This window comes from Maylandia zebra, linkage group LG11 (assembly GCF_041146795.1).
Source record: "Maylandia zebra isolate NMK-2024a linkage group LG11, Mzebra_GT3a, whole genome shotgun sequence".
Taxonomy (NCBI): domain Eukaryota; kingdom Metazoa; phylum Chordata; class Actinopteri; order Cichliformes; family Cichlidae; genus Maylandia; species Maylandia zebra.
This window is the reverse complement of record NC_135177.1, coordinates 30,398,963-30,420,434: the sequence shown is the minus strand read 5'-3', so window position 1 is coordinate 30,420,434 and position 21,472 is coordinate 30,398,963. Positions and strand designations below refer to the sequence as shown.

At 41.6% G+C, this 21,472-nt stretch overlaps 1 protein-coding gene across 1 annotated transcript; it reads right to left on the bottom strand.

The window, feature by feature from the left end:
* Positions 1-1,474: 1,474 nt before the first annotated feature.
* Positions 1,475-10,503, bottom strand: LOC101480321 (asialoglycoprotein receptor 1). Its single transcript, XM_076889611.1, has 8 exons — positions 10,433-10,503; positions 4,757-4,834; positions 4,402-4,500; positions 3,933-4,019; positions 3,692-3,856; positions 3,359-3,522; positions 3,113-3,225; positions 1,475-2,996 (listed from the first exon to the last, which is right to left on the bottom strand). The coding sequence occupies exons 1-8, from the start codon at positions 10,497-10,499 to the stop codon at positions 2,879-2,881; spliced, it is 891 nt and encodes a 296-aa protein (XP_076745726.1). The 5' UTR covers positions 10,500-10,503; the 3' UTR covers positions 1,475-2,878.
* Positions 10,504-21,472: the final 10,969 nt, after the last annotated feature.

Sequence of the window (21,472 nt, the reverse complement as noted above, 5' to 3'; positions counted from 1 at the left end):
TGGTGGTTTAAAGATACTAAATAACCGATGCTATAGTTTTTCTGGTGAGGACACTTATTTGCAGAATTTGAAGTGTATAAAAATCCAGGATTTATTCAGTGGCGGTTTTCTGGTGCCAGCAATAATAAACAGCACAATGACAGAACACATTGAATTTCTTTAAAATCACATTGACAGCATTCTTTGATATTAAAGAAATTTGTCTCGAACTCAGGACCTTCTTGCTGTGAGGCAACAGTGCTAACCACCCGGATCTTGTATGTTTGGTTCTATATTCTCTATTATTTAGGCTTCTGGTTTGGGTGTTATGTTTTGACTTATGATTGGTTTTGTGATCTGTGCCTTTAGTTCCCTGATTGCATAGTTGATAAGTGAATTACCTGTCAATCCACTTTTATCTCGGTGTTTGCTATCATCTGTCACTGTGTCAAGTTCGTATGTCTTTGGTTTTGGTTCTACTTCCTGTCTCATTATCTGTGATTAGTGTCAGCTGTCCCCCCACCCTTTGCCTTTTGCCTCATTATCATCTCGGTGTAAATATTATCTCAGTCGTAACTTGTCATGTTTCCCTTTTGCTGTGTGCATTCTGTATTCCTCCAACTTTGATGGGGTCCTTGATAGAGTGACAGTTTTTGGTATCTGTGTTTGACCTTCATTATTTTGTACTTGGTTTGTGTTCATCAGTGAAGCTGCTTTTCAGTTTGTTCCTTTTTTCCCTTTTCCTGTATTTTTGAGTCCAATTCCTACCTGCCACACACTGAACCTTTAACGATAATCTTTATTTCTATCAGAAAGCGAAACTAGCAGAGGCATGACTTATAATTTGTGCAACGCTGTTAGGTTTAGGGATTAGAGATCTGATCTACATTATCATATTAAAATTTGGGACACATCGCCAGTAGTGGACCTTGGATTCATCAGGTGTTTCAGCCATTATCACTAGACACCCTCATCCAAGGAGGCCCTGCCAGGGTTGATCAGGCCCCAGTGTGTGTCAATGGTTTATGTTGAATTGTTATTCTCTTCTTCATTCTTCTGTTTAGTTTTCTACTGTTTATTTTCTTCTATTGATTCACTTCAACTGAGAAATAATACTTATCTCTCTTTAGCCTTTATAGAGCCTGTTAGGTTTATCTAGGCACAAACCTATTGCTGGAACAACTGAGACAATCTACTGCAGTGGCAAAAACAACACACAAGACACCAGAGCTCTTTGTCTGATCTCGTGCACGAGGGAGGTCACCGAGACCGAGCGCTGTTCCTGCCGCTTGAACCCCGTCACTCTCGGTCAGCACCTCCGTAGCACCACTCTGTATTGTGGTTACATGAATATGCAGTTTCATTAACATATGACATCTTAAACAGGCATGTGTGTAAACAAATAGTACCAGTCTGTGTGTATTTGTAGGTATGTGGGTGTATGTGTGTACATGGGTGTGTGTATGTATGCGTGTGTGTGCGTGTGTGTGCGTGTGTCAAAATGTGACCCTGTGAATGACTCCCCAGATAGCTGGGCCAGGGAGTCCAGCAGTTCACCTAAACAAAAGGCTCTTATAGGTAAACAGATACAGTTGTGTTTGCCATACCATATACGAGAAAGAGAAGATACGACCTCTGTCGTGACCTTAGGATGTGTGTGCTATGCCAGAAAACTCTGGAAAAGGAGTGAACGTACTCTCATCTCATGGTACACAGAGTCTTAAAGACCTACTAAGGATGAGACATTTTATCAATATGCAAGCGATTTTATACCTCTAAGCATAAATGATTATATATTTCTAAGTACAAATGACAATCACAAAATATAACCCTGACAGAGCCTCACTTCTTTAAATGGATAGAAAAGGTGATAGAGAGAAGTAAGACAAAAGGGACAAGACAGGAAAGAGCAGAGAGGAGAGCCAGAAGGGGGGCGCCCGATCTGGCTGCCTACACCTCCCCGCTGGATCGGGCTGTACGCTCTACCTCCCCACTGCCTCCCAGAAAAAGGGAAGAAGAGCAGAGGGGAGAAGAGCGGTTAGCTGACTGCCTTAGCTGCCCAAGTGATGTCAGCCCTTTTTGCCATAGCCAGTGACTGGTCCTCTCAGCAGTTTTAGCTAATTCTCTTATAGCCTGCCGTTGTGCCTGTCCTCTGAACCCAATCTCTCTAAGCAGTTTTGCTGTTGTACTGGCAACAAAGCCCTGCACCCCACTTCCACCAGGCGCACCTTGATCTTCCAGCCTCTGTCCTCTGCCTCAGCTGCCAAGTTGGCATACCACAGCTTCTTACGTTCAAATGCTTCCTGAATTGCTCCCTCCCGTGGTACCGTCAGTTCAATGACGTACGCATGTTTTTGGGAGTTAGACCAAAGGACGAGGTCTGGTTGCCGAGCAGTTGTTATGATCTCTGTGGGAAAAATTAGCCTCTGATCCAGCCTCTGAAACAATTGATGTTTTAAAACAATTGTAAATCTTTTGTAAACCACAATGGCAAAAAGCATTTTTCTAAAGATGAATCTGTTTGCAGACTGAAATATGAATTATCATGATGACTGAAGTCAGTAGTAAAACCATGCATGTATCACTGTAATGCATGTATGCCAGTCAATGTAAAGTATTGGTTTAAAAGACATATTTCCTGCCCTTGTCAGCTCATGATATCTGCTGATCAGTCACAAGGCCCTCTTAGCATGCTTTCGTCATGTTATCAAAACAGCCTTGAGCCATTTGCTCATAGATATTGGACCTCTAGTGAATAGAGGGTGAAAGGGCGGCCCAGAAGGGAATAACGAAGGGAGTCGACTTTCCACCGGATTGCCAAGTGAGCTATTTGCAAATATGCAATTATATTTACAGATTACAAAAGTCTTCTGAAGTCTATCTGCGGTAATTCAAATACTTAGAGTCTCTTTTTACAAATCCATTGTTTCTTCTGGTCACAGTTCACTGATTTAAATCCTTCGTTTTGGACAGAAATTACACAGAGACCATCAGAAGGAGGCTGCTGAATCCAGGAGCTGAGGAAAAAAACAAGTTTGATTAAAGCTGATAATTATTGGTATAAAACAAAATTGATATATCCCAGATTTGGAAAAATATTATTAAATTGTTATTGACTCAAAGTTTCTCTTACTTATCAGTCAGATAACTTCCATCCACCCATGTCCATTTCCCACCTTCAGCTCTCAGACCAATCCAGTATCCATTTTCTCCTGAACTCTTCCAGCTTTTGTCACTGATATATTTCTGATGAAAGAGAAAGTTATCAGAAATACTCAAATACTTTGCTTAAAACACTGCAACACAGAGTGTATTTAGATCAAAAGAAAATGTATTTTTGTTAAATAAATTTGTGCTAATGAGCCACAGTTCTTATTACCTTTTCTGTTCCATTAATTACAACAGCCAAATCGGAAATCTTTCCTTTGCAGTTTTCTCGAGCTTCTTCCCAGGTTTTCTTCTCACCAAGTTCAGCATCATTAATTGCAAAGCAGTTTGACTCAAAGTGGAGCCAGCCCTCCTGACAAGTGTTGCAAACCTTTTCTGCATGTAAAAAAAGTAAAAAAGAAAAAAGAAAAAAAAGAAAAAAGTAAAAATCACTTAATAAAGATCATCAGTGCACATTTATTTGACATGACCTATTTTTGTAGCTGATAGATTTGGAGCCTACTGTTATTTTCTTTGGGACAGTAGGCATCAACACTGCACTGACCTGGACCAAGACTGAGCTCCATCTTCATGAGTTTTATTTGTTCTGTTAGGTTCTGGTTTTCTGCAATGAGGTCTCTGATCTGTGTTTCAAAGGCAGTGGAGGTGTTTGTCCAGTTGAGTTGACTCCTCAATAAGTCTTTGTTCTTATGAATTAACAATGTGGTAACTGAAAAACAAAACGTAACACTTCTTTGGCTTTACACACACATTGCAGATGAACTAATTTTAAAAGTTATACTCACAATAGATGCGAAGGGCCATGATCAGTAACAGAATACCCCAGCAAATGGTTACTGATGTACAAGATTTTATACATGCACACTGCTTATCTAGGAGAAATAAATACTTATTATAGCAATCAAACTAATTCTTACTTTTAAGATTCTAAATTGCTTGTGTCAACTTAAAATCATCAATTGGCTTTTTATAATCATAAAACCATTCTAATTAATGAACTTTTTTGTTATTGTCTAGGGAAAAACAGAAAAATCTGTTTGAAAAAGTTCAGAGGCAAAACCAAGGTGAAGCCCATATTATGGATCGAACTTCAATAACAGTGAATCCTGTACATATCAAAATGTGATTTGAGAGGATGTTGTCATTAAGCTCTTGTAAGGAAAATGCCAACAGCACACTTCCAGTTTCTAAGCAAGTTTCATATCAGTTCCTGTCGTAAAAGTAGCAGTTTTGTATTGTCTTTGTATAACTCACCATTTGTGTCAGATGGTTGTTTAGTTCCTTTGTTTTTCACGTTCATTTCTTCATATAAATTTTCTTCCTGCCTTCGTACTGAAAGACTTAAAGGGTAACCTTGTAGCAGAAGACAAAGAATGATTTCATGGCAAGAAAAAAAAAGGTAATCAATGTGAGTAATTTGGTGGCTGTCAAGTCTAGTTTGTTAGTTAAAGTGACTGCTGCTATTGTTTTTCTGTTGAGGTCACTGTCATTTGCAGATTATGAGGCACCAAATGTTCTACCCTTCCAGTTTGTAAGACAGGCTGGTTAGTACTTTGCATGATGCCTTGTAGTAAAAGTAGTGGTTTTGCATTTGCTTTGTATAACTCACCATTTGTGTCAGAAGTTTGTTTAGTTTCTTTATTTTTCATGTTCATTTCTTCAAACACGCTGTTTTCCTTCGTTTTAACTGAAAGAATTGAATGACAATGTTGTAACAGAAGACAAAGACTGTTTAAATGGCAGGTAAAAAAGAAATGCCTGGTTAAGAAAGGTTAGTTAGTAATATGATTTTTTTTTTTGGTTAAAGGGTAGTTAGTAACTAATTAAAACCAAACTAACTAAGTAACCACAGTTTTCCAAAGCATCTTTTGATTATTTTCAATGCACAAAACAGAATTCAGCAAATATGTTGACAGAATTAAGCTTCTTAAATATATTTAAGCTCTTTTTAAAAGAATGCACGGATCGGCTGGCTGGGTTCTTCACGAAGATCTTTAACGCTTCGCTGTCCCAGTCCTGCATCCCTCCATGCCTGAAGTCAGCCACATTCGTCCCACTGCCTAAACAAACCAACATTAGCAGCCTCAAAGACTACCGATTAACTTGCTCTATGACCTGTTATAATAACATGTTTTAGAACATGGTCCGGTGCCACAGTATGTCCTGCTTGCAAACCACACTTCACCCACTTCAGTTCGCAAACAGAGGTAAGAGATCAAATGAAGACACCATTGTTACAACCCTCCACACCACCCTCTCTCACCTGGAACAACAAGGGCGTTATGCCAGACTGCTGTTTGTTGGCTTTAGCTCTTCTTTTAATATGATACTCTCGGACAGACAGACAGCAAAACTGTTGGATATTAGACTTCCTTTTACCACCTGCTGCTGTATCAGAGACTTTCTCTTGGGCCATGGACATAGAGTTAGAGTAAGTCCCCTTATTTCCTGAGCACTTTACACCGGTTCTCCACAAGGCTGTGTACTAAGTCCCCTACTGTACACTCTGCATACATATAACTCTGTCAGTACCCACCCAGACAATGCAGTCATTAAGTTGGCAGATGATACTATTGTGGTGGGGCTCATCTCTGGGGGCAAATAGACAGCATATAGAGCTGAGGTTCAGAGGCTGTCGGACTGGTGTGCAGACAACCACGTGGACCTTAACACCAACGGCCCAACCGCATCTCCATTTCCTGAGAATCCTCAGAAAAACCGACCTGCTGACTGTAGTCTACCATTGCTCCATTGAGAGTGTGCTGACTAGTGATGGGATTCCGGCTCTTTTGGCTCCGAACCGGCTCTTCAGGTTGTTTTGTTGCGTTAATTAATTTATTAAGATGGCGGCGCGCACAGACGCAGCGGCCCGGAGCTCCTACACTTTTGCACTTTTGGTGGTACTGTGTATTATTTCACACAGTCTGGGGTTACTTCAATACAACAGAGATGATCTACTACAACGAAGCCGTGGAGATCTTCAACTAACATCCGAGTATCTCATCCCCCCGGAGATCGTTAAGCAACCCCCGGGGCTACCCGCAACAGCAAGCCGCAGGAGGAGACGTTGCGAGCGGAGGCAGAAGAGAGGCAGGCGGGGAGGCCTGTGGGCACGGCTAAAGACTAGTCCGTTTAAACCACCACTCCCGATCATATTCCTCTCCAACGCCCGTTCAATCCGTTACAAACTGGATGAAATACGACTGCAGATCGCCACTCGACGGACTTTTAATAACTGTTCGTGCATGATCTTCACTGAAACCTGGCTGGACAGCGCCATTCCCGATGCGGCTATTGATCTAGCAGGCCGCACCGCCTATCGAGCCGACAGGTCTGCGGACTCGGGTAAGAAGACTGGCGAGGGGCTGTGCATCTATATTAACAACTTTTGGTGCACGAACGTCACGGTAACGGAAAGACTGTGCAGTACAGAGGTAGAACTGTTGGTGTTAAAGTGCCGTCCATTCTATCTCCCTCGGGAATTTTCTGCCGTTTACATCTGCGCTGTTTACATTCCACCAGACGCTAATGCTAAGCTAGCGTTAGCACAATTGAGCAGCAGCATCAATAACAGCCTGGTAGCACACCCGGACAGTGTCTTTATTGCGGCTGGGGATTTTAACCACGCGGACCTGAAATCTGTACTTCACAATTTCCACCGTAATGTGAAGTGTGCTACCAGAGGAGATAGAACGTTGGACCAGGTGTACACCAACATGGCAAATGCGTACAGAGCCCAGGCTTATCCCCACCTGGGTCTGTCAGACCATCTCTCCCTTCTGCTACACCCAATATACACACAAAAGATCAAGAGCACTGGGATTACAACCAAAACCGTGAGAACATGGCCGCAGGATGCTATTCCGATGCTTCAGGACTGTTTCCACTGCACAGACTGGGATGTATTCAAGGTGCAGGACACTGACAATCGTGTCGCATTGGACAGTTACACCTCCACTGTCTTGGACTACATCTGTTTCTGTGTGGACAATGTAACAACTTGGAAACGATTCCGTGTGTTCCCTAATAATCCACCCTGGATGACACACGGAGTTCAACAACTTATTCGAACAAGGAACAACGCTTTCAAATCCGGGGACCAGGAGGCATACAGTGCTGCCAGGGCCAACCTGAGAAGAGGCATCAAGACTGCCAAGCAGCAGCACAGGAGGCGTATCGAGGCCAGGTTTGAGAACAACACAAACCCAAGGCAGGTCTGGGAGGGCATCAGGGCTATCACGGACTACAAAAGAAGAACACCATCACCCTCAGCCGACAGTTCTACTCTGGCTGAGGATCTAAATCTCTTTTATGCCCGTTTTGATAGGGAGAACACCGACCCTGTCCTGTCCCCTCTCCCCTCAACCGATCCTGCTCCAGTCCTGAGCACTCATGAGCTGAGGCGTGTGTTCCGGAGCATTAACACCAGGAAGGCGGCCGGGCCAGATGGAGTGCTGGGCCGGGTGCTAAAAGACTGTGCTGCGGACTTGGCGGACGTCTTCACCTCTATATATAACACCTCGTTGTCCTGTTCACTGGTACCATCCTGTTTCAAAGCAGCAACCATCGTTCCCATCCCAAAACAGTCAAATGTCACATGTCTGAACGATTTCAGACCTGTGGCACTCACCCCCATTCCCGCCAAATGCCTGGAGAGACTGGTCATTAAACACATCAGAGCTGCTCTTCCACCATCCCTGGACTCGCACCAGTTTGCATACAGGGAGAACCGGTCAACCGAGGATGCGATCGCCACAGTGCTGCACACATTACTGAAGCACTTGGAACACAGGAACACCTATGCACGGCTCCTCTTTGTAGACTACAGCTCGGCTTTTAATACCATCCGGCCATACAAACTCCGTCCCAAACTCCACCAACTGGGACTTAACTCCTCTCTGTGCAACTGGATTGTGGACTTCCTCACTAACCGTAGACAGAGTGTCAGAGTGGGTAAGAACACCTCTTCCACCCTTGTGGTCAACACCGGTGCCCCTCAGGGGTGTGTTCTGAGCCCTCTGCTATACACTCTCTTCACCCATGACTGTATTTCCTCCTGCGCGTCCAATCTCATTGTTAAGTTTGCAGATGACACTACAGTGCTCGGACTTATATCCAACAATGATGAGACAAACTATAGGACAGAGGTGCAACAACTAGAGTCATGGTGCCACGACAATAACTTGGTCTTAAACACCAAAAAGACCAAGGAGATCATTGTAGATTTCCGGAAGAGGGGTCACAACAACCATCTGCCTCTCTTCATTGGCAGTGAGGCGGTGGAGAGGGTGAGCAGTTTTAAATTCTTGGGGGTAACTGTGACCGAGGACCTGTCCTGGGGCAACCATATCACCTCAGTTGCACGGAAGGCCCAACAGCGCCTCTACTACCTGAGGAGACTGCGGAGCGCACACATTCCCAGATCTCTGATGTTGAACTTCTACAACTGTGCCATCAGCAGCGTTCTGACGTATGGATTTCTAGTGTGGTTCCCCAGCTGCACCAAGGCCGATCAGCAAGCACTCCAGCGGGTGGTGAAAGAAGCTGGCAGAATTATTGGAACAAGTCTGCCAGAGATCAGTAATATCTTCCCCACTCGCTGTCTGAGGAGGGTGCACAGTATCCTGCGGGACCAACATCACCCTGCGCGCCACCTTTTCCATCTGCTGCCCTCAGGGAGAAGGTACAGGTCTATACAGGCCAGAACATCCAGACTGGCCAACAGCCTGTATCCACAGGCTGTGAGGCTCCTGAACTCTCTGCCCCCCTCTCACGGACAATAACCATATCCAACTTCTTAATAGCAATGAACTGGTCTGCATTGGTGCATCATATCTTTATTCTCTTCCCCCTCCTGCCCCCCCCCCCCCCCCCCCTCTTTCTTAAATAGATAACTATCATATCTGATATCATATCTCACAGTACAATAATATTGAATGGGTTGCACTGTTGTATTTTGTCATGTTTCTCAGGTCTTTGTCTGAATTTCTACGAACATTATTGCTAAGGATTGTCTTATTGCATTGGAGTCACACTGGGTTAAATATGTACACTTGGGTTTTAAGGGGTATTTATTATTTTCTTCTTTTTTTGGGTTGTATGGAAGCCCCAAACGCAATTTCATTGTTCTTGACAATGACAATAAATAAATACTACTATACTACTACTACTACTATTAACAATAATATAAAATTATGCACAAAAGGAATTACTAATGTAAAAAAAAGTGGTTTTATTTATATATGTTTATATATAAATATATGTGGTGGGCCCTAGAGACAAAATATACAAACTCCAAAACACATTTCTAGCTTTAACTGAACTTCCAAAACAGAGCTACCTAGATCACTTAAATTACACAATTGAAAGCATATGTGTATTGTTTGTGTATTTATACACAAGCACTCATATATATTCAAATAATTTAAACAAATGTTCATTTACCTGTTATTACCACACACCAAATCCAGTCGTTGGTACTTCCTGGCTTGTGTAGCCACGAGGTAACAAAAGTTCAATACTGTCCTTAGGATCCTGGAGCACTTCTGTTGTCTTTTGTATGTGTTTTGAGTTTTTATATGCTTCTGAGTTTTTACGTGTTTAGGAGTTTGTACGTGCTTTGTCTGTAGGGGCCACCGTAAATATACTTTTATTTATTCACTCCACATAAAATGTAATAAATAAATCATATAATACAAAAACCAACTATTCACATTTCAATTTTTAACTATTTAAATTTTCAGCTTTTTCCTTTTACAAATTTAAAGTGGAACAACACAAAACACTGCAAACCACAACATAATTAAATATAAATTAAAATATGAAAATAAAAAGAAGATGCATATTCTCTGTCGTATGGGCCTGCATGAATACTCTTTCTGAATCCTTTATCATCTGCAACTGAAAATAGTTGTGGATGATTACTATACCTTTCTAATGTGATGTTGTTGTCCCTGGCTCTCTTTCTTTCTCTTGCTTTTCCCTCCTGCTCTGTTCCTGTGCTACTGAGTGTAAATACCGAAGCACTTTTAGTATCTCATCCTCTTACTTGTCTTGGTTTAGGTAGTTTTTATTTACATTTATTAATAATGCAGACAAAAAACATTAAAAGAAAAAAACATTGCTTGAAATGATAAAAACACAAAGATGTTGGTGTCAGCAGTCATATACTTTGTACAGTAAAACATCTCCTATAATTATTAATTGTGATGTTCATCTACATGATCTACAGCGTGAGTTTGAAAATATCTTTTGCTGATGCACGTATTTGAAAAGCTTAGCTTACCTTCTGACTGGCATCGCTTTTTAGGTTTTAGATTGAATGGTGTGTTGTTAAACTTCTGCTCTGCCATTGCTGAAGTCTTTTTGTTGAGCTTCTCATAACTTGTGCACCAAAAAATAGCACTGTGTTAAACCTAAAGCGAATCATTAAAAAAAAAGTTGTTTCCACGCCTTTCATTTCTCTCTTTTCGTCCAACTTCTGCTTTTTACTGATATAGATGATAGGCAAGGTCAGAGAAGTTGTTTTTTTTCACAGAGTTGGTGTGACAGGATATTTATTCAGCAGTAACTCATTGGGAATGTCTGCAACTTGTTCTCATTTACTTCTGTTTTCATCTGTTCCTTTCTTGATAATACCTCAAAACAAACATACACTTTTCCTTGTTAATGCAACAATTTGTCAGTGTGTTTTTTCAAATGATTTCCACAAATGGTGGTGGTCCAGCATGCACTGCATGAAAAGCAGAAAGAAAATCTGGACAGATGATCATTAGAGAGGGAAAAACATTCAGATATACAAGAGAAACTAGTGTGAACATGTAAACTCATACTTTGTCAGTTCAGAGGACAGGTTCCTTTTTCTTCCCAAGATGTCCAGCAAAAAAAAATAAACCTAATGATATAGTTTTAGGAGCTATAAAAGACTAAACTTGCTTTATAATTTGAGACTATTAAATTCCCGAGGCTTTCGGGAGGTCTAGTATTTATATTGGTAGAAACCCGACAATAATACAGAGAAAATCCCAACAATTGAATAACCCCCTTTGAGGAAGCACTTGGTGAAGTGGGGAAGAAAAACTCCCTTTTGAGAGAAAGAAACCTCCAACAGTATCAAGTTCATAAAGGGGCAGCCATCATCCTTCAATGAATGGTATGGTTGATGGGCAGAAAGACAGGACAAAAACCAAACTATGGATGAGAGCCAGAGATTAGCAATACAGTGCCCACTATTGGCCAAACAGCAGCAGCAACTTACAATGTCCATGTTTTAATTTACTTACTTATCTTCACAGGCTATCCAATAGATTTCTGAAGTTTGCAGATCCACTAGTTTATGGTTCACCACAGCGAAGTTTCATGCCAACAGTTATAAAGCACTTATTCCACCTATCAATTGTTTGGGCGAATCGCTACCTTATCGTGGTGAATGGGTTTGTGTGTCCCAGGGATCCCAGGGGCTATGTTGTCCGTGGGCTTCTGGTAGGGTCTCCCATGGCAAATTCGTCCTGGGTGAGGGACCAGACAAAGAGCTATTCAGAAGACTCCTATGAGTACACGATCAAGGGAAAAGTTCACACTGCCCACGATAGGGTTACCGAGGCCCCGTCCTGGAGCCAGGCCTGGGGAGTGTGCCCGAGGGCGAGTGTCTGGTGGCTGGGCATTAGTCCATGGGTGTTTAGCCAGGCACAGCCCAAAAAAGGGACATGGGCCCGTCCTCCTGCAGGCCCACCACCGCCGGAGGAGCTGTGGGGTGTCGGGTGCAATGTGTGCCTAGCCGTGGCTAGGAGAGGAGGCCCGGGTGGACCGATCCCCGGATACCTAGACTAGCTATTGGGACATGGAATGTCACCTCTCTGGTGGGGAAGGAACCTAAGTTAGTACATGAAGTTGAGAGGTACCGGCTAGATGTAGTCCGTCTCACCTTAACACACAGCTTGAACTCTGAAACCAGTTTTCTGGAGAGGGGGCTGGACTTAGTCTGGAGTTTGAGTGGGTATCTTAGTATCCCCTTGGCTTGCTGCCTGTACGTTGTGGTTTCTCCTGGTGTTCCCTGCACCTTCAGGTCGGGGATTTGGTCCTGACTGTCATCTGCGCTTATGCGCCAAATGACGGTTCAGAGTACCCAGCCTTCCTCTTGTCCCTGGGGGAGTATTTGAGGGTGCTCCACCTGGGGACTCTGTTATCAACCCGTTCTCACTCCCAAAGCGTAACATTTTACGCTAGGTGACAAATCGTCACCATATTACGTTTTCGGCTACCCACCACGTTCCTAAATGACGACCTCGGAAAAAGAGGAAATATGAGAACCGTCTGGACTGAACCTACACATGTTCGCTCTTTTTCTTCAAATCGCTTAGAAACACGCTATTTAACATCATTAAAGTCCTGGTTAAGGTCAGGAATAAGGTTATGGTCAGGGCTATGGATAAGGTTAGGTTTAGGGCTGGAATACAGGGCTGGAACGTCTATTACCGCGGGAGCGTCATTGCACTGGATTCCAGCCATAACCCGCCGCGTACCATAAGAACGCCGAAGGTCTCCTTTCGCGTTCCTCAGGAACGCCGCGGGACGTGACAAAACGTCGACATGTTACGCCTCGGGAGTGAAAACGCTCTGCTGTTATCCTACTGGGAGACTTCATCGGTCATGTGAGCAATGACTATGAGACTTGGCGGGGCATGATTTGGAGGAACTGCCTCCCGGATCTGAACCTAAGCTGTGTTTTGTTATTGGACTTTGTTTGGACTGTTGATAATTTTTATGGACAGAATTTCTAGGCGTAGCCAAGTGGTGGAAGGCTTTCACTTGGGTGGTCTCAGAATCTTTGCTTTTTGCAGATGAGGTGGTTCTGTTGGCTTCATTTGAAGTAGTGGGAATGAGAATCAGCACCTCCAAATCTGAGGCCATGGTCCTCAGCCAGATGATGAGAGACAGGTGAGAACACAGCTGAACTGAATCTGACTAATCACACACAGGAAGTGGAACGGAACAGACCGAGGCTAACATAACAAAACATGAAACAGGAAAACAGGCAAAACTGAAAATACTGACTCAATGACCCAGGATCCCTGACAAAGCCTTTTGAACTTTTTGGTATTCTGAGAAATACAAAGTGTTAAAGTCACAGATATGAATATAATATGAAGTTCTTGACTGTTGTTTTTGACTCTGTCATATGTTTCACTTTTGACAACTTCTGCTTTTAGCTTAAAAAAAAAAGTTGTCCTACAGCATGTTTGAACTTTACACTGTGTGTTCTTTTATACACCTACCAGGCACTTTATGATGCTAATACCAGGTTGTATCCTTTTTTGCCCTGAGAACTGCCTTAAATCTTCTTAGGATTCAGGAAACATTCCTCACAGGTTTCAATCCATATCAACATGGTGTGCCAATAATTTGCTTTAATATAATAATAATAATAATAATAATAATAATAATAATAATAATAATAATAATAATACATTTTATTTGAGGGCGCCTTTCAGAAACCCAAGGTCACCTTACAAAAAACACAATTAATAAAAGGAACAATAGTCATAAAATACATAAAATAAGTTAAAATTACAAAACAGAGTGTGACAACAGATAAAATCAGCATTAAAGCAAATAAGCCAGTTTAAACAGATGTGTTTTGAGCTGTGTCTTAAATACGGAGAGGGAGTCAATATTTCTTAGTGCAGGAGGAAGAGAGTTCCAGAGCCGAGGAGCAGAGCGACTGAAAACTCTGTTCCCCATAGTAATAAGATGTGAGGACGGAACAGTAAGATGAATAGCGGATGATGATCTGAGAGGGCGGGAAACAGTGGTGATATGGAGCAGGTCACACAAATATGAAGGAGCAGATTTATGGATACACTTGTATGCAAGAGGTAAGATTTTAAAATTTATCCTGGCTTCTATGGGCAACCAGTGAAGCTGCTGAAGAACTGGGGTAATATGAGCACTTAACGGAGTGCAAGTTATGACCCGAGCTGCAGAATTTTGAAAAAGTTGGAGTTTATGAAGGGACCTTTTAGGGAGACCAAATAGGAGGGAATTACAGTAATCAATACGGGATGTAATAAGACTATGGACAAGGATGGCAGCAGCATGGGGAGTAAGGAAGGGACGGAGTCTGTGAATATTACGTAAATGGAAGTAAGCAGACCGTGTTATGTAATTAATGTGAGACTGGAATGAAAGAGTATTATCAATTATGACACCCAAACTCTTAACCTGAGGGGAGGGGAGGGTGGGAGAATTTTCAACGTTAATGGAAAAGCTGTGGGATTTGGTTAAGATAGATGGTGTACCAACAAGTAAAACTTCAGTTTTATTACTGTTAAGTTTGAGGAAATTGGAGGAGAACCAGGATCTAATCTCAATAAGACAGTCTGAGAGGGAGGTAGGTGGGAGGGATGAATTGGGTTTAGAAGAAAGGTAGAGCTGGGTGTCATCGGCATAACAGTGAAAATTTATATTATATTTTCGGAATATATAACCAAGAGGAAGCATATAAATAATGAATAAAAGAGGCCCCAATACTGAACCCAGTAAAGCTAAGAATACGGTCAAATACAGATATATAACAACATAAAAATACCAAAATACTGATACTTCAGACAACAGCCTTCTTTGATTTGAAGTAAAACACTATCCAGCATCAATACAGGGAACAGAAACTCAGTATACAAACAGCACTGGACTTAAGAAACCTCTTTCAGCAACACAAATGAAAACAGCCAAGTGCTACTTTAGATCTTAAATGCTGGTGTGAGTTCAATTAACTATAATTAAGTTTAATTAACTTCTGATAGCCTCTTAAAATTTATTCCTTCTTGTAAAAGTAAGATTTATCAAAAAAGACTTGTAAAGTTGGCATCTCTGAAGTGTAATTTTGATGTTAAAGTGCTGTCATTTTGGGTTTTATTAATATTCCTCGATTTAGTGTCCTTTGTGGTTTTGGTTCTCTTAATTGTTTTCTCACTATGTTATATTTTAGTTTTACTTTAGTTTTCTCTCACTGTGCCTTCCCTGTGTTTCACGTTTCTTGTTTAGTACTATTGTCTCCCTGTTCCATGTTCCCTGTCTGTCTCCCCCTGGTCTCAGTGTTAAGCTTGTGTTTTCCACTAGTAACTATTCGGATCGACTCGGCACAGTTCGCCACGGTTTTCAGAGTTTTCCATTAGGTCATAGTACCTGGCACCAAGTACTTTTTTAGTACCTGCTTGACCTGGATTCCAAGTGATCTGAGCAGGTGACATCATCATACTACATGCCACCAAATGGTTGTTCAGTAGTGTCACTTGATGAGTCATGAGAGCATCTTATTCACAAAAATTGAAACTGCCGTTTTTGAAACCCAGCAATGGGGAAAAGTCTGATGAAAAGCCACAGAAAGAGCAGCAACTTATTACTTGCCTCGACATCCAACTTTTTTGTAGAGTTCATGTCGCATAGTAATTATGTAGCAGGATGCTTGCACACTGCTATGATGTCAACATGTTAGGTACTACCGGATTTGTGTACATGGAATCTAAGAGGGGTCCATAATCCTATTAAAAGGAGAAAAATACTCACCTTTTTTGAAAAAAGAACACGTTGATATTGCACCTTGTGAGGAAAAAAACTCCCTTTTCAAATACATAGTGTGTTTATGGACAAGCATGGAAGGTACATTATAGTCAAGGGAATATTATTAGGTGCGGTTGTTTCTATATTGAATGTTTACTACCCCCCCGCCCATCTGTCTGTTTTTATGACCACAGTATTTACAGACTTTGCTGAGATGCACTCTGACATTTCTATAGTGGGGGGAGATTTCAATTGTATACTGAATCCTCTTATTGACAGGTTCCTCCACTAGCCTCTGCTTCTTTCACCACAAGCTAAGGCACTCAATTCTATCTGTGAAGACTTAGGATTTGTGGATGTATGGAGAATAAAACACCCTTTAGATAAAGTATACACGTTTTTCTCTGCACCACACAAATGCCATACTAGGATTGATTAATTTTTTAGTAAAATCAGGGGTATCATTGCACTCAGTTTTATCGTGTGAAAACTGAGTGCTGTAGCACTCAGGAGGTAGAGCAGGTCAGCTGCTGATCAGAAGGTTGGTGGTTCAATCCCTGCCTCCCCCCAGTTTGCATGCCAAATATCCTTGGGCAAGATACAGACTTGCTCTCTGATGCATCCATCGGATGAATGATAGCTAGAAAGCATAGGTAACAGGGCTTGGGTGTGTATGGGGTAAATGTGGCGTGTTGTAGAGAGCGCTTTGAGTATTCCAGGAGAGTAGAAAAGCACTATATAAGAATCAGTCCATTTACCATATTATAGTATAGTATTGTAATTTCAGACCATGCCAATGTGGTGCTGGATCTTTCTCTTAAAGGTATGGTAAATACAGCAAAAATACTGGAGGTTAAATACAGCTACTACAACTATTTTAAGGGATTATACATTTGTATCCAATTTTAACACTGAGTTTAGATGTTTATTTGTCCATCAACCGGCATTGTGGGAAACTATTAAAGCGTACACTAGAGAGATTTTTATTTCTTACTCAACTAGTAAGTGGTGGCAGAAATTGAGGAAGCAGAATCTTTTAATGACTGCGCTTAAAACAAAAGGAAGGACTTATGCTGACTCCCCCAATCCTGCCTGCACAGCAAGTGATAGCTGCAGTCAGATCAACCTTAGATAGCCTTTTTACGCAAGATGAGGAGATTAACCTTAAGTTTACTAAACAAAGACTTTATGAACATGGAAAACACTTGGCATATCTTACCAAGAAATGATCAGAAGTTATTACAGCAATTTGTGATGCTCAGAGTGATCGCGTATATGACAGTGAAACCATAAATAACACCTTCAAAGAATTTTACTGCCGATTATATGCATTTGAACAACCAGTTGATGCATTGGAATTAATGGAGGATTTTTATTTTATTTATGACTTTTTAGAAGATAAAGAGGTGCCTGTGAAGATATTTTATAAGGCTTTATATCTCGCACCCTCAATGATTTCACATAAAGACACATGGGAAAAGGCATTAGGTATAATAATTGATGATGAAGAGTGGAAAGATGTCAGGAGTTCCAAATCAGTCTTAGTCTGTAATCGTACCAAAGCAATACAGTTAAAAATTATACACAGAATGTACATATCAACGTACTGCAGACATCAATACAATCCTACCCTTTCACCCATGTGCCTCAAATGCAAAGCAGAGATTGGTACCCTAACTGCTTTTGGTCATGTTTGAAATTGCAAGGATTTTGGTCTAATGTGTTATCTGAAATGGAGAAGATTTTGGGCTGTGAATTGGAGATGGACCCTGCGTCGCTCATACTGGGCCTCCCCAGCCAGCATTTAATATCTAAGAATAATAGGAGGTTGTATTGTATTCTCACCTATGTGATGGGGAAGAATATTCGACTGCAGTGGATTAATGAAAAAGCACCAACTATTAAAGGCTGGCAACTAGTAGTGTTGGATCTAGTGCCATTGGAATATCTTACACGTGCACTACCCTCAAAAACAGACCAATTCTTCAAGGTGTGGAACCTGATGTCTCTAATATTATGCTACAAGGATTCTCTTGAGTGTTCAAACTTCATATTACTACTGGGACCACAGGTCTGTACTGTATTGTATTTTTTTCTTTTTTCTTTTTTCTTTAGATAGATCTGATCTTTGTGTTTAGTTTTTGGTTTGTTTTTTTTGTTTTTGTTTTACACTATAATATGTTATGTAATTATGGATTGTTTGTGAAAACAATAATAACAATATTGTTATAAAAAGAAAAAAGAAAAAAAAAAAAGGTAGTACCAGATTGTAATGGAAAGCCAGCCAGGCCGATCCGTGCCAAGTCGATCCAAGTATTTTTCGTACTTGCTGTTTTATTTTGATAGTCCCGTGTCCTGCGTTTAGTTTATTCAGATTTGCTTCCTCGCTGTCTCCTTATAAGATAAGATAAGATAAGATAGAACTTTATTAATCCCTCGGGTGGGTTCCTCTGGGAAATTCGACTTCCAAAAAAAAGCACAGCAACGACCGAAGTTACAGTTACAGAATTGTTTTATATATATATATATATATATATATATATATATATATATATATATATATATATATATATATATATATATATATATATATACATATATATTTACACACACACACACACACACACATATATAAATACAGAGACAAATATAAATAAAATATACAAAGGGGATAAATAGAATAAATAGGAATACTTGAATTGCACATTTCAAGTATTGAGTCTATTGCACTGTTGACTATTTACAAAAAGTATTGCACAAGGTATTGTACAGTGAGGTGAAGAGGCACTACAGCTTAGTTGTTCCCCCCTCCTTTGTCCTCCTGTTTCCTGTTTCCCCTCCCTCTCCCCTCCAGAGAGGAGTTAAACAGTCTGATGGCGTGTGGGACAAAGGAGTTTTTAAGTCTGTTAGTTCTTGTCTTGGGGAGAAGCAACCTGTCACTGAACAGACTCTTCTGATTGTTTATGGCCGTGTGCAGAGGATGCCCAGCATTGTTCATAATGTCCATCAGTTTCTTTAATGTCCTTTTCTCTGCCACTGTCACCAGAGTGTCCAGCTTCATGCCGACTACAGAGCCAGCCTTCCTGATCAGTTTCTCCAGCCTGGATGAGTCCTTCTTTGCTGTGCTGCTCCCCCAGCACACCACAGCATAGAAAAGTACTCCAGCAACCACCGACTGGTAAAACATCCTCAGGAGCTTCCTGCAGATGTTAAAAGACCTCAGCCTCCTGAGGAAGTACAGTCGGCTTTGGGCTTTTTTATACAGGTGCTCTGTGTTGCATGACCAGTCCAGTTTATTGTCCACCCACAGCCCGAGGTACTTGTACTTGTTGACCACCTCCACCTCCTCCCCCTCTATCTGAACCGGCAGTGGACCTTCTCTGGACCTCCCGAAGTCCACAACCAGTTCCTTAGTCTTTGAGGTGTTGAGTTGCAGGTGGTTTGTGTGACTCCATGCGACAAAGTTCCTCACCAGACTTCTGTACTCCTCTTCCTGATCATCCCAGATACACCCCATGATGGCCGTGTCATCTGCAAACTTCTGAATATGGCATAATTCAGAGTTGTAGCAGAAGTCAGAGGTGTACAGGGTGAAGAGAAGAGGGGACAGCACAGTTCCCTGTGGTGCTCCTGTGCTGCTGACCACTGTGTCAGACGTGATGTCCTTCAGCCTGACGTACTGTGGTCTGTCGGTGAGGTAGTCGGAGATCCAAGCCACCAGGCAGGGGTCCACCTCCATCCTGTTCAGTTTTTCCTGAAGCATACAGGGCCGGATGGTATTAAAGGCACTGGAAAAGTCAAGAAACAGGATCCTGACCGTGCCTTTTCCCCCCATCCAGGTGTGAGTGGGCTCTGTGTAGGAGGTACAGGATGGCATCCTCCACTCCGACACCCGCCTTGTATGCAAACTGTAGTGGGTCCTGGGCATGTTGTACCTGTGGTCGGAGGAAGTTGAGGAAGAGCCGCTCTAGAGTCTTCATAAGATGTGACGTCAGTGCCACCGGTCGGAAGTCATTCAGCTCATTGGGCCGGTTCTTTTTGGGGACTGGGACGATGCAGGATGTCTTCCATAGGGCGGGCACTCTCCCCAGTCGCAGACTGAGGTTGAAGACTCGTTGTAGCGGCTCCCCAAGTTCAGCAGCACACGCCTTTAGCATCCTAGGACACACCTTGTCTGGGCCTGCTGCCTTTCTGGGGCGAAGCTTCCTCAGTTGCCTCCTGACCTGATCCACTGTGACACTGGGAGATGTTTGGGAGGAGGGGAGGGGGGGAGATGTCTTGCTGCTGAGAGAGGGATTGGAGGAGGGGGGTGTCATGGTGTCAGGAAGGGGGGGAAGCGAGGGAGGCAGGAGAGTGGGGAGAGGACTCTGTAGTGAAGGTGAGGGTGAGGGTGGGGGGGTTGTGGGCTGGTCAAACCTGTTGAAGAAGTTGTTGAGTTCGTTTGCCTTCTCCACAGTCCCCCCCACTGTGCTTTTCTTGGTGTTGTGGCCTGTGATGGTTTTCACACCATTCCAGACCTCCCATTATGTAAGATTAGGTCCAGGTGTTTCCCTCCCGTTGCACATTCCCTCGTTACCTTCTGTGTATATATTGTATTAGTTTCCCTTTGTTTGTTGTCAGGTTATCTGTTTGTCATGCATCAAGCTAATGTACTCCATGTCCATGTCACAGTACCAGGTTTCAGGTTTCCTGTTCCCAGTGTTTAGTTTGGTTCAGTTTTCCCACTTTATTCTTGTATTTGTTCTTTTATTTGTATGTTGCTCCCCACTTTCTAATAAGCACCCCACTCTTAGTTGATATCAAGTTCTGTTTCTTTTGGGTCCCACTTCAACCTTCACACGGTCTGCCAGCACACATCTTACTGGTTTAATTCTGTTTTTTGGCCAAAAATCCACTTTTACATATTTAAACACTGTTTTTTTTTTGTTTTGTTTTTTTAGATTATTAAAATTGACAAAACCATAGCATTTAAGGTAATTGTCCAATATTATCTTGGGAAAAAGACAGATTTGAAAGAGTTTAGAGGTAAAATTTTAAGTTTATCATATGAATCAATCATGACATCATGAGTGGGGATCAGAATGGACAAGAATTTATCGATTCCTATTCCATCTTCGATATCATTCAGTGATTTAATTCCTTCTCTTATGTTTATGTTTGTGTTTGTGTTGGAAGAATTTCCCTTCTTTGTGGTGAAGGGTGTTAGGGTCATTACTCAAAAAAGTAATGTATTACACTGAGCACATTACTTTTGTGTTTCTCCATAAAATTATCTGAAACACATTGTCCATTTAACAATAAGTCCCACACACCAACACAAATCCCTGTTCTAATGAGGACATAGATATGATCTTTAATATTTAGGTATTAAGGTAGAAACACAAAATCAACAACAAAAAGCAAAGATGAAAACCAGCATGAAGAGGCCTTAGAAACATTAAAAGGTAGAAGTGAAGGCCTCATGCTTGTCTAATCAGTTTATACACTTATGGTATCTGCTTATCAGTCACAAGGTCTTTTTAGTGTGCTATTGTTATGATTTTAAAACATCCATAGACACTGGATCTGTAGTGAACAGAGGGTAACTCCACAAGGGAATAATGAAAGGAGAAATATAAAATAACATATCATAAACATAAAGCAGCTAAAGTAATACTACTGTTTAAAAATGGAGATAGACACCAATTCACAAATTACAGGCCTATTTCTCTACTTTAACAATTTTCAAAAATACTGGAAAAAAAATTTCATTTATAGAATTGACAAA